Source organism: Grus americana, chromosome 6 (assembly GCF_028858705.1).
Source record: "Grus americana isolate bGruAme1 chromosome 6, bGruAme1.mat, whole genome shotgun sequence".
Lineage (NCBI taxonomy): Eukaryota > Metazoa > Chordata > Aves > Gruiformes > Gruidae > Grus > Grus americana.
Window position 1 is genome coordinate 18,309,215 of NC_072857.1, and position 19,023 is coordinate 18,328,237.

General features: G+C 63.3%; 1 protein-coding gene across 1 annotated transcript in view; it reads left to right on the forward strand.

The window, feature by feature from the left end:
* The first annotated feature begins 7,900 nt into the window (after nucleotides 1-7,900).
* The window catches only part of ASIC4 (acid sensing ion channel subunit family member 4), a 65,135-nt gene continuing 54,012 nt past the window's right edge, over nucleotides 7,901-19,023 (forward strand). Inside the window, exon 1 of the mRNA XM_054830098.1 lies at nucleotides 7,901-8,554. Within this exon, the coding sequence (XP_054686073.1) occupies nucleotides 7,901-8,554 (654 nt within the window). The remainder of the gene's footprint in view (nucleotides 8,555-19,023) is intronic.

A 19,023-nucleotide genomic window follows, 5' to 3' on the forward strand; every position in this document is an offset into this window, starting at 1 on the left:
ACCCGCCGCCCCGCCGGCTCCCGGCGCGGGGAAGCCCTCCCGGGAGGGCGTGGGGTGCCCCGGGGTACGGGGCGGCGGTGCTGGCTGCAGCGGTGCAGTGCAGGAGCCCGGGGCAGGATGAGGATGCTGGGTGGGGGTCGCCTTTGGGGGTAGGGTGCTCAGGCACCCGGGGTACCTGATGAGAGCAGTTGAGGGGGGGCAGGCGCAGTGGGTGCGGGGTGCTCTGGGGGTGCAGGGGCGTCGGGCGGGAGGACCGGGCGCGGGGTACAGCTGGGGGGGTGAAGAGGTGCGGGAGAGGGGGCTGGCTGCCGGCACCGCTTCCCCCAGCTCCGCTTCCCGGGAGCAGCGTGGGTGGGAGCCGGAGGAGCCAGAGGAGCCGGTGTCCTTGTCCGCTGTCCCCCACCGCTGTGCCCCGCACGCAAAGCGGCTGGCGGCGGGCGGGGGCGGCGGGGAGCCGCCGGCTGCCTGGGGCGGCGGGGACCCCCAGCACCGGGGCTCCCGGCCGGGGCTGTGTCCTGCAGATGGAGCCACCTCCCCGCCTCAAAGCCCAGCCGCTGCCCGGCGCTGCGAGGGTGCTGTGTCCCCCGGGGTCCCCTGCCCAGGGGCTCCCCGGCGCAGCGCGCAGCCCCGAGCCCCTTCCCTGCCGCAGCCCCCAGGTCCTGGTGGCCCTGCGTTCCCGCGGGGGGCTCCGGGCGATGTTGCGGGGGGGGGGGGGAGTGGGGGGGCGGTGAACGGCAGCTCCCCCTCCTCTGTGCCTGTCCCGACCTGCTGCGAATACCGGGAATAGCAGTGGGGCTGGCAGCAGGGCTGGGCGTGCAAGCCCTTGCACGCACACAGAGGCGCGCAGGCCCTTCACCTGCCTTCACATCTCCCCAGCTGCCTCTGACCTGGAGAAGGGGTTTTGCACCCCGTGGGCACACAGCAGTGGGTCCCCCCTGCGCCCCGGTGCCTCTCGGGGACAGCCGTGGGTTCAACAGGCTCCTCTCCCGGTGCCAGTCCTGCACGGGGCCCAGGCAGTGACAAGTGAGGGACATGAGTGAGCACCCCCACATCCCAGGGACGTGTCTGAGGCACATGGTGAGAAAATAGCCTGCGTTCATCCTGGGCTATAGGGTCCAGGCGGCACAGACCCCACCCCAAGGACTGAACCTCATCAGGGTCACTGGGGACACCAGCGGGGACACTGCCTGATGGGGGGCTGCTGCCCTGGGCCCCAGGCAGTCCCAGAGCAGGGTGCCCCTTGGGGACAGAGTCTGGCAGGGGGCTGGGCAGGGCTGGCAGCACCCCAGCGGGGCTGAGCTCCACGCTGTGCCTGCGCACGGGGAGCAGAGGGTGTTCCTCAGAGAAGCTCCTTCCTCCCAAGGTTGAATATGAGTCAGGTTTTGGAGCGACTTTAATTACTGCTGGATCGATAGGCTCAGCACGGCCAAGCAAAATCCAATCGCAGCCCCGGAGGCCTGCCTGCTCAACCCTCCGCTGCCTGCTCAGCCCTTCCTGCCTGCTCAGCCCTCCCTGCCTGCCTTCAAGAAGGAATGTGCTCCCCAGCTGCGAGTGCTCCCCAGCGCCTGCCAGCCCAGCACCCAGCCCCAGGAGGTGGGACCCCATCCCGCATACAGGGCCAGCACCCTGCTTGCTCAGCCCTACCAGGGGACACACATCCCCTGGGGCAGGGCGGCAGATAGAGATGCCCCAGCCTTGCAGGGGATGGCCAGCGCTGCCCCGGGGACCCCATGTGCCCCTGAGCCCCTTCCCTCACCCAGTGCGTGGAGCAGGTCTGTGGTCCCCAGACCTGCCCTGCACCCTGGGCACAAGCCCAGGAGCCCCCAGGAGGGCAGAGCAGCCCTGGCAGCATGCAGGCAGCCCCTCTCGTGCCCAGGGACGGGAGGGGGGCACTCGCCACCCACCCTGTGGCCCCCCCCCATCTCCTCACCTCCTCAAGTCACCCTGGCTTGGCCAGGCACTGCATAAATAGCTGTTTGTGTCTCCGCTCGGCCCCTGCATGGGAAATAATATCGGCTGATGGAACATAATGCCCTGCTTCACATGTTCAATTTTATCATTTTCCGAGGCAGGCAATCTTCGTTTAAAGCTGAATGGGCTGGGGAATGTTAATGAAGCGCCGGCGCTGCTCTGCACCGTGCTTTATCTCTTGGAGAATAATTTGGGTGAGCTCGGAAATAGAGTTCCCAGTCCCAATTCAAGCGGCGGCAGCACCGTGTGCCGATAAAAGTGTAATTCCTGGCCAGCGTGTGGCCCTGAATACATGACAACTTAACCCTTTGGGCCCTGCCGTGATGGTGCTTCCCGCAGCTGCCTGCCTGCGTGCATCGGGTCCAGCTGCCCTGTGTGCCCAGCACTCAGCCCAGGCAGGATGGGGTCTACTGCTCCCTCTTACCGGGGCCACGGACTGAGGTGTGCAACCCAGGGAGGAGAGATAAGAGGGCAGGAGCAGAGCTGGAGGAAATCAGTCTCCCTGGACAGACAGGACCCCACAGGCAGATCTGCAGCAGCACTAGCCCGCAGGGTGCCCAGGAATGGGGGCTCTCCTGGGAAAGGCATGCCCCAGGTCCAGGGATGCTCAGACACTGGATTCAGGGAGGGATAGGGAGTGGTGAGGAGCTGGGGAAGGGGTTAGGGGCTGGGGGAGCAGGCTGGGGGGAGAGGGCAGGGGAGATGGGCTCAAGGGAGCAGCCCCACGTGTGAGCATCCCATCCTGGAGAGACTGGCAGAGCAGGGCGGGCACTCACAGGCCGAGGGCACTCACAGGCCGAGGGCACTCACAGGCCGAGGGCACACACCTGCTCTGACAGCTGGGTGAGGGGCTCCCCCAGGAAGGGCCCCGGGCTCTGGTGCTGACAGAGGGTAGCGAGGTGAATTTGCAGGAGGTGTTTGCTGGTCCACAGAAGGAGAAATGCAGGTTAGCAGGAGCAGGCAGCTTGGACCCCAAGGAGAAAGCCTTCAGTGGTCTGCCTGGTCCTGCCCTGAGCCTGGCCACAGGGCTGGCTCCAGCTCCCGCCAGCCGTGCTCTGGCAGCAGATCCCTGCACGGGGTGACCCTGGGGCTCTGCCCTCCCCATCCTCTGTGCAGCTCCCTTGGACTCCACATCCAGCAGATCGCTGTGCCTGGGACAGCACAGCACCCTCCAAGCGACGATCCCTGTGTCCTGGGCCATCCCACCCTGAAGATGCTGGGCAAGGGATGCCTTGGCCCAGCAAGGGGTCAGCAGAGCCCCTCAGGCACCAGCCTGGGCCACCTCTGGTGGGACAGCAAGTGGGTGCTGGGATGGACCTTCCCCCAGGAATGAGCAGGGCAGGCAGATTTCCAGCACCGTTAATCAGGGCTGCGAGAGCCGGGATTAATGTGCACTCCAAGGCTCTCCAGTCCCAGCTGTGATCCAGCCCTCTGCTCTCAGCCAGAGCCGCCTCCACGCACTGAATTATCAGCCTGAGTAATTAAGTGGAGAGCTTTGTTTTAATGCAGACATCTGATGCCTTCGCACCAAGGAGCACAACAACTGTCGCGGGTGTTTATGCTCCATGCAACACATCTGGCTCACAGGGAGAAAATCCATCTCCACCGCTGTGTGAGATTAAAGGGAACGCAGCCTGGGTGTGGAGAGAGGAGAGACGGCTTGACAGCCAGCATGGCGGGCAGGATTTGTCCCTGAGCATCGCCCCACCATCTTCTTGAACCCCACCAACACGAGGCTGTGGTCCAGGGCTGCCCAGCAAAGCACGCGTCCCCTCCGTCCCTCAGTGCGCAAGGCAGCGCAATGTATTGTGAGACGAGAGATAATTACGGGCTCAGAGATAAATGGAAATAGGACAAAATACAACATGGGTTTATCAGAGGTAGATGGTGCCTGCCTCACCTGATACCTGCTGCTGATAAGGCTTTCGGGTAGGAGGGATGCAGATCTCAAACCAGCTGCTGTGCCATGCAGAAAATTGTTGCTTTGCACAGATTAAGGGATTAGCACCAGCGCAAGGAGCTGGAAAGAGGGTGGTGCAGGAAGAAGCCAGGCTGCGGGGAGAGAGGAGATAGCAGGAAGGGGAGAGGCTGCTGCTGGGATCGCTGCGGACGCACCTCATTTAATAGCTTCCTCTGTCACCCCAAAAGTGGGCGGTGTAGGGGGAATCTGCTGATGCCACAGAGGTCTTTACTCTCTGCCTGGCCCCTGAAGCACTGGTGCTTTGCTCATCACACCCACTTGGGATGTCTGAATGGTCTCACGGATATTTAGTGCCTTTCTTATGGAGCAGCTTGGCTGGCCAGGCACCAGGGTACCCTGTGCCTTCGCGAGCCCCTTCTCCACCAGCTTCCCCCGGCATCTCGTGGCTCCCAGGGACCCCATCACTTTGTGGGTGTCGGCAGAAGGACTCCCTCGCTCGCTGCCCCTTGGCAGAGCTGTTCCCATGAGAGAGCCTGCCATCACCTCCGGCACCGCCAGCCCCTGGCCCCTTGGCACGGCTGGGATAGGGGAAGGAGCTGAAGGGAACAGCAAGAGGGACTCCTTGGTGAGGGGAAAGGAGGCTCCAGCCAGGAGTGTAACTAACTGCTGTGTGTGGTGCTCCCAGTGTGAGCATCAAAAGAACCCTGTCAGGAGAAACTGTTTTCAAGGAGAAACACTCCAGGTGGTTTCCAGCAAAACCCACACTCTGGGTTGCTCCCCGCTGAGAAAAACATGTCAAAATTTGGCCTGGGACCTCTGACCCTGCGCTGATCTGGCTGAGGAGCAAATGCCGTTGCGCTTGAGTGAAATTGCCTTGCTGAGGCTCGTCCGGCTCCCCGTGGCGTCGAGCAGCCGGGGCTGGCACAGCTCTGCTCCCCGGCAGGGCCGCCCGCAGGGACCGGGCGCTGGGAGATGCTGCTCTGGGACACAGGGACACTTTGGTAAAATCTGGCAACAGAAACGGAGCTTGGGGGAGTTCAGATGAGCGGCACAAAACCAGTCCGCTCTCAGGCAGCGCGGGGTAATTTGAGACTGGGAAATTCGAGCTGAAGCAGCAGGGGCCACACAGCCACCTCCGGGCAAGCAGGCTGATTTATTGCCTGTATGAGCTGCAATTGCCGCCCATGCTGGGCAGAGAGGCAGGACCAGATCCCCCGCCTGGAGACGCTCATGGCAGAACATCAGAAATGCCGTGCAAAGGAGACACACGGGAATGGCTTGAGACATCCCAGCCAGTCGTGCCTGGCTGGGCATGACCGCTGCCTGCACTCAATGCCGCTTCCCAGCCAGAGCGCTGCAGGCAGAGCCCATGGCAGGAGCAGAAGAGTCCTGAGGCTGCAGGACAGCCCTGGGTATGCAGAGGTGGTGGCCCCGAATGAGTGCAGTGGGGGTACTGGGCTGGCTAAGGGCACTGCCCCATAGGGACTGGGCATGGGATGCAGCTTGTCTGGATGCAGCTCTGGTGCTCCTGGCACAGCCACCCCGGGAGCCAGGTCACGGACCTGAGGCATGTTCACCCGGGGTGGGAGAAGAGGGGCTGTCCTCGCAAGCGCTGCATACACCGGTGTCACGGGATGCCACCACGGGGCTGCCCCATCACCCTCGCCTCCTCGGCTGCACCCAGCCCAGGCTGTCCCCACCAACTGGAATTAATTCCCTGAGATGTTATATCAAATGCTTTAATAAAAGCCTGATATATCACACCTCTTGTCTCCTCTCCATCGATTCATTTAGCAATTTTACCCAAAAAAGGCAATGAAGTTGGACTGGGCAGATTTATTCTGTGTGAGCTCCAAGCACATCTTTATTGTTCCCCATTCCCCTGCCCTCGAGGTCCTCAGAAGCATTTTTCTCGTAATATTTGTTCTATTATTTTACTAGGGATGAAGTTGTGTTGATAGGCAGTAATTGCCTGGACTGCCCTGCCTTCCTGTGATGAAGATTGGTACCTTACCAGCGGCTGCCTCCCGCTATCCTGCTCTCCTATCCTTCCTCAGCAACATTATTGACTAGCAAAGTTCATTAACAAGCCCCTTAATGACTGCAGCTGGTCCAGCCTATCCCATGACACTAACCTCTCCCATGGTTTCGCTTGGTGGCTGCTTGCAGGAGGAGACTTCGCAGGATGTTTTCTGTATCTCCAGCACCATGTGGGTGCCTGAGCTGCTTCTAAAACCCTGCTTGGCTCCCCTCACTGGTGGATGCTGTCCCTGCACAGGCTCTCATCCCCCCCCTGTTTTTGGGGACCAACCCCTCTGGGCAGGCTGTGTTGGGCAGGCAGTGCAGGAAAGGTCTAAGTCACCAGTGGTGGAAAGCTTTTAGGGGTTCCTGGCAGGGCTTCCCTGTGCCGGTGTTTGCTCTGCTGCCTGCCGTCCCAGCGCCGACAGCCTTACATGAGCCAGGCTGGCACCGAGCCAAGCATGATGCTGGGATTAGGCACTGCCTCCTACAAATGAGCTGTTAATTATCATAATCTGGTAATTGAGAAAAATCTAATTATGCAAAGCTAATGGATTTAGAGCTGTGCTGGGGAGCACAGGCCAGGGGAGCGCAGCTGGGCAGGGCTAGCATCACCGGCCCGTGGCTGCAGACACTGTGGGACCTTGCAGTGCCTTTCGCTCCACTCTGGGCCCCGCTGGGTGCCCGGCCAGGTCTGAGCATCTGCAGGACAGAGCCCATCCCTCTCGCCCCCCTCCAGCCCCACTGGACCTGGGCATCACCTCCTCCCTCTGCCTGGGCATCCTCACCTCTTGTTTCCCCATCTTCCCTCCCAGAAGGCTCCTGCACCTGGTGTGGGCAGCAGGGTGGGGGAATGCAGCCCCCCCTCCCAGCTTGGGCATCCTCCCCAGTCCCGACCTGGCCCCACAGACACGGCTCTGCTCTGCGTGTCCACTCTGCTCCCACTGCCAGCGAAACACCTAGGTGGGTGTGTGCGTGGCGAGCCCGGTAGGGAAAGGCAGTATCTTCTACTAGACCAACTGAGATGGTTCAGAAAGGGAGATGAGCTTTTGGGCACACTGGTGCTTCTCAGCTATATCACTGGCCTCATAAAAGATTTTACCTCTTCCTGCACACCTCGAGGGCGAGGGATGCTGAGCTGTGCAGGCCCCAGCGCCACGCCAGAGGTCCCAGCCTCAAGGTAGTGCCACGCCAGAGAGCCTGGCAGCATCCCCGTGATGGCATGCAGGTGGTACCAGCACTCCATGCTCCCCTGGGGCCTGTGTCACTGCTCCCCCAAGTGCCCTGACACCCCACACCCTCGCCCTGTGCTCGCAGGAGCCTGACCCTTCGCAGCTTTTGGGGAGCCCAGAGGAGGTGTTCGAGCCCAAGGGTGCAGGACCCGTGACAAGAGTAGCACTCAGCATCTTGGCTCCTTGGCCAGCCCGATGTCTCAGAGCTGTGCTCCTGCAAGGCTGGTGCAGAGCTTGAGGTCCCCTCACGTCCCCATGGCCAAAGAACCGTTGCCCCCCAAGACACCCTTGCCCATGCACCTCTCCTGACCCAGGGCCATGCAGCACTGCCTGGGTGGCTCTTACATGCCCTGGCAGGGGAGTGTGAGGAGTTTGCCTGCCTCTCCCTCCCTGGGGAGCCCACACTAAGTGCATGGAGATGGCGTAAGTGAGCAGGACTCCAGCTAATTGCCTGCACCCCCAGGGGACAGGTGGTGAGAGCGGCCCAAGCTTTCCAGGATGTTTCAGCCTCTGGCTCCGGTTCCTGCAGGATGCGTCGATTGCTAAGTACGTCTGTGGTCTCGGCACTCAGCGAGCTTCCTGCTCAGGGCAGGGTGCAGGCAGCACCACACTGCACTGGTCCCACCCCGGCACTGGCGCATGCTGCCTGCCGCACAGCCCAGACCGACGGACTGCCCGTCGCTGTGCTGGTCATCCACTCCTCAAACCTCCTCCAGCACCTGGGGCTCAGCAGGGAGAGGCAGAGCTGGGTGGGAGGATGTGGCTGGAGGAAGCCCAGAGGCCCCCCCCACGCCCCTGGGGTCCCCCCCAGCCCTCGGCAGCCCTTTCCATGGGGGGCTGCCCCACCAGGCACCCGGCATGCGATGCCCCAGCCCCGCAGCAGCGCCTGTGCAGCCTGGAGGAGTTTGCCGGCCGCTCCACCCTCCACGGCATCCAGCACATCTTCCGGCACCAGCGCTACACCACCCGCAACCTGCTGTGGCTGCTGGCTTTCCTGGGCTCGCTGGGCCTCCTTGTCCATGCCTACGCCAAGTGCGTGGGCTTGTACTTCCAGTACCCCCACAGCACCCAGTTGGAAGAGGAGACGGCTCACAACAAGACCTTCCCTGCTGTCACACTCTGCAACCTCAACTCTGCCCGCTTCTCGCAGCTCTCTGGCCATGACCTGTACTGGGCAGGGGAGATGCTGGGTCTCTTGGATGGGGCTGGCCGGCCCCTGGTGCTGGAGAGTGTGGAGAGGAGCAGGCTGGAAGCTCTGCTGGGGACACTGGCCATAAGCGAGGAGGAGAAGAACCGCCCCTTCGACCTGGAGGAGTTTTATGGGCGCGTGGGCCACCAGCTGGACCTGGGCGAGATGCTTGTCCACTGCATGTTCGGCAGCGAGGAGTGCAATGGCAGCGACTTCCAGACAGTGAGTGCTTGGTGGCAGGACGTCCCGGGGGGCAGGGAGGGCTGGGCATGACCCCTGTGCCAGCACCCACAACCTGGGGCACTGCTGGGGTGCTGATGAGGGGATCCTAGCCCTCCGTGACTGGGGATCGGGGAAAGGGAAAGCTGCCAGGGGCCAGTTTTTGCAGGCTGTAAGGCTGCCTGGTTTGATGAGGGGTTTGTCGGGGCTGGGGCAGAGCCCCGTGCAGAGCGGGGCTGCGCTGGGCTGGGGATGCTCCGGCAGGGCTTGTGCCATGAAGCCGAGCTGAGAAAGAACAGGACGGGGAGCCCAGCCCTGGGACTCGCCCAGCTGAGGCAGGCTGTGACCCGCAGCCTTGCTCCAGCCAGACTGGGAAGCCTGGCTCCTTACCCTGGGGAGAGCCTGGGAGGGAGGGAAGGCAAATCCCTGCCTGGAGGGCTGTGGAAGGGCACATCCCGTCCCAGCAGAGCAGGGTCTGGTGGATGGGCTGCATCCAAGCAGTAGTGTAAGCGGGCAGAGGGAGGCACAATCCTGCCCTCCCAGCCAGTGTGGGGATATATATGGCTATAGGCATCGGCACAGGGAGGTGGCTGAGCTCTAGTGTTATGAGAGCCGGAAGAATTAAAAAAGCTCATGAAGAGTCCCAGTGATGGATGCCACACAAGCCCTCTTGCCTCAGATGCTCGGCCCATGATTTGCATGATCCCAGCTTGGCCAAGGGTGAGGGAGAGCTGCAGCCCTGGCACAGGGGTCCAGGGAGCCACCCATGCCCCACTGCGAGGGGGAGAGCCAACGCACAGGGGCAGGCAGGGCTGTGCAAGGGCAGCACCCCACAACGGGAGCTGGCACCCCAGGCCTGCCATGCCGCTGGCTGGTGGGCAGCCTGGGGGGCTGCCTATCCCTTTCTGCAGCCTCCCTGGGGCACCGAGTGGGTGCCCACCACCGCTGTGCCGGGCTCTCCTGGCTGGCAGCCGCTGCTGGCTTGGCAGATGCAGAGCTGCGAATCGGGAGGGTCCCTAATTTAGCGTGACGGCTCCGCTCATTGCACTAATGAGAACGAAACGGGGCTGCCGCACGGGGCCCTGCGACCAGGTGTCAGGCAGCTGGCGGGAGGCACAGCCGCGCTGGGAGAGCACCGCCAGCGAGGGGGAACCCGCAGCCGCCTGTGTGTGCCAGCTCATGCAGGGCGGTGGCCACTGCCACAGTCAGGCTCCTGCCACCGTGCCACCCTCCATCGTTTCCCCACCGGCCGCAGAGACGCTGGTGCCCAGCCAGGCGCTGCAGGGCTTGGGTACGTGTCAGCCCGGTGAGCTGGAGCCAGGCGGGCATTGCGTGGGGATGCAGGCAGGGCAGAGGCGATGCCCGGGGTTGCAGGCAGGGCAGAGGTGATGGCCAGGAGGGAGCCACCTTCTCCCTCCTCTCATCTTTGCTCCTGAGTCAACAGCTGAGGATTACGGGGCTGTAAACAAGGGGATCAATGGTGCTGATGGGAACATTTCCTGGTAATAGCTCTGGCCTGTAAAACACAGTGCAGGGGGAGGAAGGGGAGGCTCTGCTCTCACAGCTGTTAACCCTTTCCAGCCACAGCCGTGTGCTGGCCTCTTGGTGCTCACGGCTTGGGCTCAGGCTGGCTGGGGCCAGGCTGGGTGCCCCGGGCCAGGTGAGGGCTGGGTGCGGCTGTGCCCCAGGGACAGAAGTGCCAGCAGGGCTGTTGCAGCCCTGGGGACCTGGGTGACCGCCTGCGGGCCAGACCGCTGTGCCCCGGCTTGGGCAGGCACCCTGAGCTGTTGGGCACCCAGCAACGTCAAGAGCTGCTCAGTGGTGGGATGCCAAGCCATTGATGCCCGAGGAGGTGTCCTGACCTCTGTGGCTGCGGAGCAGCTGGCCTGTGCTGCTTGGAGATGTCTGTGAAGAGGCAAGTGTCATCCCAAGGAGGAGTTGCCAGCACTGATGGGAAATGTTAATGCCATCGTAGAAGGATGCTCAGCCCTGGTCCATGGTGTATTGGAAGACAGAGGCTGCTGTGGGCAGACAGAGAGGTGGGAGGAGCCGCTGTGGCATCCCCTGGCTCCTGAGCAGAGCAGAGCGTGCCTCCAGCCCTTCTCAGCAGCCCAGGCTGCAGGGCATCTCCCAGGGCACCTCTGCCAGGGATCCCAGCCCTGCCTGTTCTTGTCACTACCACGTCCCTAGGAGGAACAAGTACTGCAGAAGGCTCCAGACTCAGGCACCAGCCCTGTCCCGAGCTCACCCCCTGCCCATGCCACAGGTGCCCACATCTCTGCCAGCCACCTTGCTGCCCACATCCATGCACAGGCAGCCCTGAGCACACCACAGCCCTGGCACCCATGTCTGGCTATCCCACCGCCCTGGCATCGATGCCTGTGTGTGCCGTGCACATGTCCCTGCTTCGGCAGGGCTCCCCATCACTGGTGCTGCCCCAGGGCACTGCCCTGCACACGCACAGCCACACCGACACATGCCGTACACTGTCCCTACAGCCTGAGCAAGAGAGCGGGGCTGCGAGTGCCTGGCACTCGAGCAGATGCCTGCATCCCTCGGTGGACACGGCCTGGCCACGGTGCCCTCCACCCGCCCTACTTGGGGCTGGCAGGTAAATGTCAGCCTATTTTTATCTGCTCCCCCACGGGGCGGCTGTTCCTTCCATTCGGATGAGCAGATGTACCTCCATTTCCCAACCTGCTGGGGACCAGAGTTAATCTCCCTGAAATTCACCTTCCCTGCTTCCCAGAGCCGCCCTCCCCAGGGCTGGGCAGCGGGGGATCATGGACTAATCCTCCCGAAATGAGCCGGGCTGCATCGGGCTCTCGGTGTCACAGTGCGGCGGCTCCTGAGAGCATCACCTGCGGCTGAGGGGAGGCCAGCTCCCCGCTGCAGTCTGGCAGGGGCTGCCTCCTGCCCGCAGCTGAGCCAGGCTGGCTGCGGAGGATGGAGAAGGTGCTGGGGTGGAGCGGGGATGTGCCACGGGTGCTGGCTCACTGCGGGGCTTGAGACACAGGGCTCGGAGTACGACCCAGGCAGCATTGAACAGCACCAGTGCAATGTGTAGCCAGCAGCACAGGTAATGGGGCTGCAGCCGAAACATCGCCGGTGGGCCCTGTGTTATGTAATTATACCTGTTTCCAGTGGTTTTCCCGGCCGGTGCAGTCCAAGACACTGCCAAGGGGCTGGCGTGGCAGCCGTGGCCAGGCGCTGAGTGATAGTGTGTGTAATAGCAGGGCTGGCAGGTAATAGCAGCCTCGGAGTCCATCAATAACCCCGCTCCCTGATGGATGCTGCCCTCCCCTCTCCTGGCACAGCTGGCGATTAGTTACAGCAACGCCTGCCGCTCTCCCCACCGCACCAGCACAGGTAGCACCAGGGTTTTTGGCAGGACCGGGGGTTGCTGTGCAGGTCATCCAGGCACCCTCACCTTCACTTCCACCTTCACACCTCAGACGAGAGCAGATATTTTAATGTCCTATTAATAGTATTACCCCCTTAAATTATTGATCCAAATTTACAGCCAGAGCTGCCAGCTTAACAACAGGCTTTCTCAGGAATCAATCTGGGATCTGGCACAGGAGATTGGGGGCAAGAGGGGAGCGTGGGGGGAGAGCTGGGCAGGCTGAGGGCATGGCGCAGGGCTGGGTGCGGGGGGGTTCGTGGTCCAGGGCTCCCTGGGTACCCTGCTTACCTCCCACCTCTGCTGAGTTGTCTCAGAATGATGCTCCCAGTGCTTTTCCTCCATGAACGCCAAGCCCAGGTCCTTCCTTCTCGGCTGGCAGGTGGCAGTGGGCCCTGGGCAGCCGGCAGGGACGGCACTGCTATCTCTGCCACCCAGCCGCTGCCTGGCTGCTCGCACCCAGCTGCCTGCGGGAGCATCTGTGCTCAAGCTCACCTCTGTGAATTATTTAAAGCTTCCTCGGGTGCCGCGGGAAGATGATAATGTCAGAACTGGGGACGGATGAGGAGCTGGGCACGCAGGGCAGCTGGTGGGGAGCTGTGCCTGCCTGCGCTCGGGGTCTGTGGCACCCACCGGATGGGTCCCTCTGCAGGCAGGCTGGCTTTTGGGATGGGGCTGACCACTCCAGAGGAGCTGGCATGGGGCTGCAACCCTGGAGCTGGCAGGGGAGATGTCCCCAACACAGGAGAGGAGTGTGTTACCCCTCCTGCAAGCATCCAGGATTGTCCCCAAGGGTGCAGGCAGGCAGGTCGCTCCGGCGGGCAGGGAGCTGAGGCAGGCAGAGGTGGCAGGGCCAGGCAAGGTGCCCCGGCGTGGGGGTGGCATGATGGCAGGGAGGTCGGGAGGGGGCACGCAGGTGGGGGAGCTCCGGGCCCTCTCGAGGCTGATTGCGGATCCGCCTGGCAGGGGATGCGGAACCTGCCGAAATAGCAGATTTAATTATCTCCGCGGAGCAGCGGGAAACCAGCAAGCGGGGGGGGGTGCGGGTACATGGGGCTGGGGCGTCTCAGAGAGGGGGGCAGCGAGGGCTTGACCTAGCAGGGCTGTGCCCCCCACAGCCTCCAGCCCCATGGCAGCCACCCACGGCTCCCGTGCCAAGAGCCCCCCTCCCACCTCCGCTCCAGGAGAGGCACAGCCGCATGCTGCGGAGCAGCCCCCCCAGTCAGGGTCCTCATGCGGTGCTGCGGACCCCCTTGGCCATGCACCCCCCGGCAGCCCCCTCCCCAGCCCCAGCCCCTGCTCAGTATGCTGCACACTCCCTCTGGGCACTGGGCAGGAACTCTTCATTTCACACATCGTTTCCTGCTGCTGCTGCAGAGCCACACGCAGTCCCTGTCCCCCCTCCGCTGCCCCTGTCCCCATCCCCTCTGCACCAGTCCCTTGGCTGGCCCCTGGACTGCTGTCCATGTGCCCTTGGCACTGCCTGTGGCCATCACACGCTGTCCCCTGGGCACCATCCCCGTGTCACCACCTGCCATCCCTGTACGCTCAGCACTAATCCCTGGCGCCGTGCCCCATTGCCTCCGCGCTGTCACCTTATCGCTGCCTGCCACCACGTCCCCTTGGCCACACCAGCCAGGCCCTGCCCACAGCTCTTCTCCTCCCGCCTCCCCCTGCCCCCTTGGCCCCTCTCCTTGCCAAGGGGTGCTCCCCACTGCCAACCCAGCCAAACCACCCCTGCTCGCTCTGCTCTGAGCCCCGGCTGAGGAAAACACTGCTCTTTTCCTGAGAGATGGACCCTAGCATCCTGCTTTCTCTGGTGTCTGCTCATTCCTCATCAGAGGGGTTTCTGGTGTCCCAGGTCCCACCTGCCAGATCCCAGCCTTGGCATTTTACAGCACCCACCAACACTGGCGCTGGCCTGGCCCAGCTCTGGTCCCCCTGGCACGGCACTAGCTGCCAGCCTGCGCTGCCCCTGCTCCGCTGCCAGCCTTGCCCCGGTGCCCAGGTCCTTCCCACAGAGCCCTCCCTGCGAGGGAGCCTGGCGAGGGGGGTCCCTACCAGCCAGCCTGGACCTGGATGCTCCTTATTGCCCCAGCTGCCGCAGCACAGAGGGGTACGCAGCCCCAGGGGTCCCCAGGTCTGGAAGAGTTAACAGGCAGGGCTGGCTTGCCCGCCTCGCCAGGAGGGGCTGGGAGGTGAGGGAGCAGCGGGAGGAGTGATCAATACTGTGTGCTGGAGCCTCGCACAAATCGCAGCTCGGAGCCATAAATCTCCCTCCGTCACATGCGATGAGGATGAGCAGGGAGCTTATCTCCCGGCTGCGACGCTGCCAGCCGCTCCTCCCACACGCGCCCGGCCGCGCGACGCCGTGGGACCGTGCCAAACCCGGCTGGGAGCTGCAGCCTCCCACCTTGCTGGGCACCCCACAGCCTCCGTAGGGCGGGTGGTGGGTCAGCGGTGGGTGCAGCTCCCGGGCACGGCTATGGCCAGGCCGTGCCCATGGGGAGCGCCTTCGTGGGAGCAGGCGTGTGGTTCAGCCAAGGGCTGGTGGCCAGGGTGATGGGCTGGCTCCAGGCGAGACATCCTGGCATGGCTGAATCCACCTTGGCTCTCCGGCTGCTCCCGCCAGCCGCCTGGGATGAATCATCCAGGGCGAGTGAGTCACCTGCAGCCCCCCCCACCCCCCGCCTTGGTGGGAGGGCTCCGCAGCAGCATCTGCTGCTCTTCCTCAGCCATCCCTCGGCACAGCAGTAGGGCTGTTGTTGCTCAGCTTTCTGCAAGGGAAGAGCAGCGTGCGGAATGTCCAAGGGCTTGGGGAGGCACAGACAGCACCGGGGGCTCCGCAGGGTCCCCAAGAGTGACTCCAGCGCTCTGTGTGTCCCTTCCCAAGCCAGATGCTGGCTGACCCCTGTCCAAGCACCAAATGCTCTGGGCAGGCTTGAACCACAGGCACGTGGCAAGCTGCCTGCCGCTGGTGTCTGGCTGGGATCAATTTAATCTGTCCAACCTGAGGAAATCCAGCTCATCCACTTCTGGAGAGCGGCAGCACCCAGAGCAGCAGGCAGGCAGGCAGGCAGGCAGGCCCGGTACAGCATGGCTGGTCGTTCACAGGAGTTGAGGTGAGGCCAGGGCTGCTCTGGCTGCATCCAGTTCACCACCAGCTCTGTGCCGCCAGGCTGCTACCCGGAGCATCCCCAAACTGAGCCAGCCAACATCCCTGCACCCAGAGGAGGGCACACACGCTGCTGCTTGCGCTGCTGCATGTGAGCTCGGGGGCTCCTGCCAGACAAAGGCCAGCCCTGCGCAGGCACAGCTGGGCAGCGGTGCCTCAGCCGGAGGAGAATCAGGACACATCGCTGGGCACTGCCCGGACCCAAGCAGGAGGCTGTCCTGGCTGCCAAGGGCTGGCAGCTGCTGCCATCGTGCCCGAGAGCTTGGGCTGGTATTAGTGACACGTCACTAGCATGGCATCAACCATGAGCTGAGCCCCCAAAGCAGGCAGGGGTGGATGCGGGGACCCTGTGCCTCCTCAGGATCTCCCAACCAAGCCTGCTCCGGAGCAAAGGGCTGTGCAGTCAGCAGCTGAGCCGGGATTGATTTTATTGATCCGGCATCCATAGGGGTGGGAGCTGGGAGGGGCTTGGGCTTTGATCAGCCTCCCGCAGATGAGGCAGACATCAAAGGCTGGTGCGTGGGCAGTGGTGGCCTCTTTCCAGGACAGTAAGGAAATCCGGCTGCTGTGCTGCTGGGCACGGCCTGGGCTGGGGGCCCGGCTGCCCACGGGGAGATGGGGCTGGGCTTGGGCAGTCAGAAATGGCACCTCCACCCTTTCTTGTGGTTCTGGGGCGGGGGGAAAGGGCTGGCAGTGGCTGGGGAATCCCTGGATGAAGCTTATCCCTAGGAAGAATGGGCAGCCAGGCTCCCTCTCTGTGCTGCCAGCACTGGGGCATCCGCCGTCCCTGGGAGAAGCAGCAGACTGGGCTGCAGCTGTGTCCCAGGGGGTGAGGGGCAGCGGCGTGGGGCAGTGTGGGCCCCATGGCCATGCCCAGCTCTGCCCCGAAGGTGGAGGAACGGGAGAGGTGAAGGGAGCAGGGCAGATGTTAGTGCAGCTGCTAAGCAGGGGTGACAGGTGGGATAAACGAGCCCGGGCTCTCCAGGGGCCAGTAAATTAGAATCAATAGGAAGCAGGAATAATTTATTTGTTTGATATCACCTGTTAATTAACTGGGCTGATGTGTGTGATGGGGAGTGGCAGGAACCCCTCCACCTGCTCAGCTGGTGCCTCTCTGTGGGGGCTGGGAATGGCGTGGGGGAGTCCCGTCCCCACCAGCGCAGCATCTGTCCCCACTCTCAGGAGCGGGGCAGGAGAGGGACAGGAGAGGACGGCATGCGAGAGCTCCCCGCAATGGCCTGACCGCCCACAGCAGGGCACAAGGCAGGGAAGGGGCATGCATGGGGACGCTGAGTGGCCGGAGGGCCAGCAGTGCGCACGGTCCCCTGGCTCAGCATCTCCTTCCTGCCCGGGGAGGCTGCGGGGAGCAGGGGCTTGGGGCTGCGGGCACTGCCAGACCTCGGCTCCTGCACCTCCCTGGCTGCTGCGGCACCGGTGTGGGCCATGTGCCCGCTCCGCCAGCCGAATGTGCCTCTGACCAGGGCCACCTCTGCAGGCTGCCTCCACTCCTCCCGCATCTGCTCTGTCCCCAGAGCAGCTGGTGGGCGCCTCGGCAGGGCGGCTGGCTGGGCGCTCGCGCACGTGTCGCCCACGCTCCCGGCACACGTCCTTGGCCCTGCTGCGGCTGCGTCCTGCCGGGCTCGCATGCATCCTTGGCAGCTCTGGCAGGATGGCTGCGGGCGAAGAGCCGTCCCCAGGCCCCCGCTGGTGGGGTGCTGTGCTGACCCTGCTGCACAGCCCTGCCTCAGCCCCCCGGCCCCAGGCAGCACCATCACCTCCCTCTGTTTTTTTTTAAAGAATAACATTTCTGCTAAATACTTTAATCAGATTAGTAGCAGTGTGTCTGCAGTGCTGTTAAATCAATGCTCCCCAACACATCTCGGCGGCTAGAAATCAATTACTGTTTAAGCCGTGCCTTGGTCCCTGGCCTGCGATCAATATGGGAGATGTATTACTCTCCCGGAGTCTTTCCCACTAAAAACCTTTCATTTGTATAACACAGGAGCTCAGGAGAAGTGTCAGTGCCCTCCCCTCCTGCCTGCTCCCCAGGAATTAGACAGCCCCATCCCAGTCCCACGCTGGGATTAGCTTGACTCAGGGGCTGCATGCCAGCCAGGTTAGGACAGTCCCTGCTCCATTGGGAGACATGCAAAGTCGGGCCAGAACAAAGGGGTCCCCCACACGCTGGGGTGGCAGGTTAGAGACCCACGGGCAGGGGTGCCTGGAGCCCCCGGGGCTGCCGGGCCCCTGCTCCCGCATGGCTGGATCCCGTGCCTGCCCCAGTGCTCGCTGCCCTGGCTCCTGCTCATCACTGCATCCCCTACCAGGGCACTGCCAGGGCCAGGTACCCTGCATGGAGGGTACCACTGCCCCCACTTGTGCCCCTGCCCCAGATCTTTCCCCCTCTGCAGCCCCCTCTCCCCAGAGCTTCCCCCCCCCCTCCATCCTTGTCCCATAATTTGGAGAGTGAGCAGCATTATTCATGATAAGGATCTTTAATTAGCTGTGAATATTAATGATTTACTCTGTAATTAATCATGCTTTGCATGCTGGGGAGGGGGTAGCTCCCACCTCCGCTGTGGCTAAGCACGGGTGGGGAGACCCGCTCCGGCAGCGGGGGCAGCCCTGGGGTCTCACCCCTTCCTGGGTGAGATGCAGGGCTGGGGGGAGGCTGCATGGGGTCCTGAGCTGAGACCCTGAGTGTGAGACAGGTGCTGCCAGCCTATCCTATTGCTTTGGGGTCAGCACCCCTACCTACTCCATGTGATGATGGGGAGAAACTGTCTGGCCCTCCATAAACACGTTGGCAGATTCCCAGATGGGGGTCCAACCTCCTGCCCCCAGGCTGGGGCTGAGGGGTGCTGCGAGGCACAGTGGGGTGCTGCTCTCCCCCTGCTCCCTGCCCCAGTCCTGCTTCAGGAGCTGAGCCTGGGCTGTGCTGGGATCATATGCCCCCCATACCCAGCTCCCAGGGGTGCCTAGCGAGGGATTACAAGTGCCTTTCAAGGCATCACATCCCCTTCTGCCCCACGCAATGGGCTCTGGGCTGGGTCCTGCCTGGGGGCTGCCAGGCCAAAGCACCTGCCTGTGCAGGGCAGGTCTGCATTTGCCACATCCCAGTCTTGCCCTTACGCAGCTGCGGGTGCCCTGCATCATCCTGCCTGCAGCTCCCTGTGCTCTCTGCCCACCTGCCTGCACATCAGCTCTCGGCTCCTGCTGGCAGGGACTTTGCACTGTCCCAAATCCCGCCTGGTCGCTCCAAATGTGGCTCTCACCTTCCCTGTGCCAAGGGGAAACTGAGGCACTGGGGACAGCAGTGCAGGGAGAGCCCCCACGCTGGTGTCACGTGCCCATCCCCATCCTGACACGATGGGGACCTCCTGGTGCCGGGTGGGTGTGCCAGGGCCGGGCGCCACAGCTGCCCCGGCGGTGGGTGGCGAGCGGAGGCGCCCACTGCCCGCCGGAGTCTCTTGCCTGCCCGCGCCAAGTGCTCCCGTGAGGGCAGAGTTTGCTTAAACAGAGACAGATTTAACTATTTCCATTACAGCTAAATGATGAGGCCCATAAACTTTATGGCTCCGTGCGCGCAAGAGCGGCTCTAATGGCCTTCGCCATCTGGAGGAGACGGCTCCGTGGGGGACCCGCCGCCCGCCTGCCCGCACGCCGCCAGGACCGCACGCCGAGCCAGCACCTTCCCGGCACCAGCACCGGCGTGGAGCTGCCAGCTCTCTGTGCGCCGGCTGTGTTTGAGCCCAGCGTCATCCTGCCATGGAGCAGATGAGCTGGACATGGAGGTGGCCCGGCTAACACTGGTGCTTGCAGGGGTCCACAGCCCTGCCTGCACCCACATTGCAGCAGAGTGACAGGAGGGCACCCCTGGGCGCCTCTTCCCCC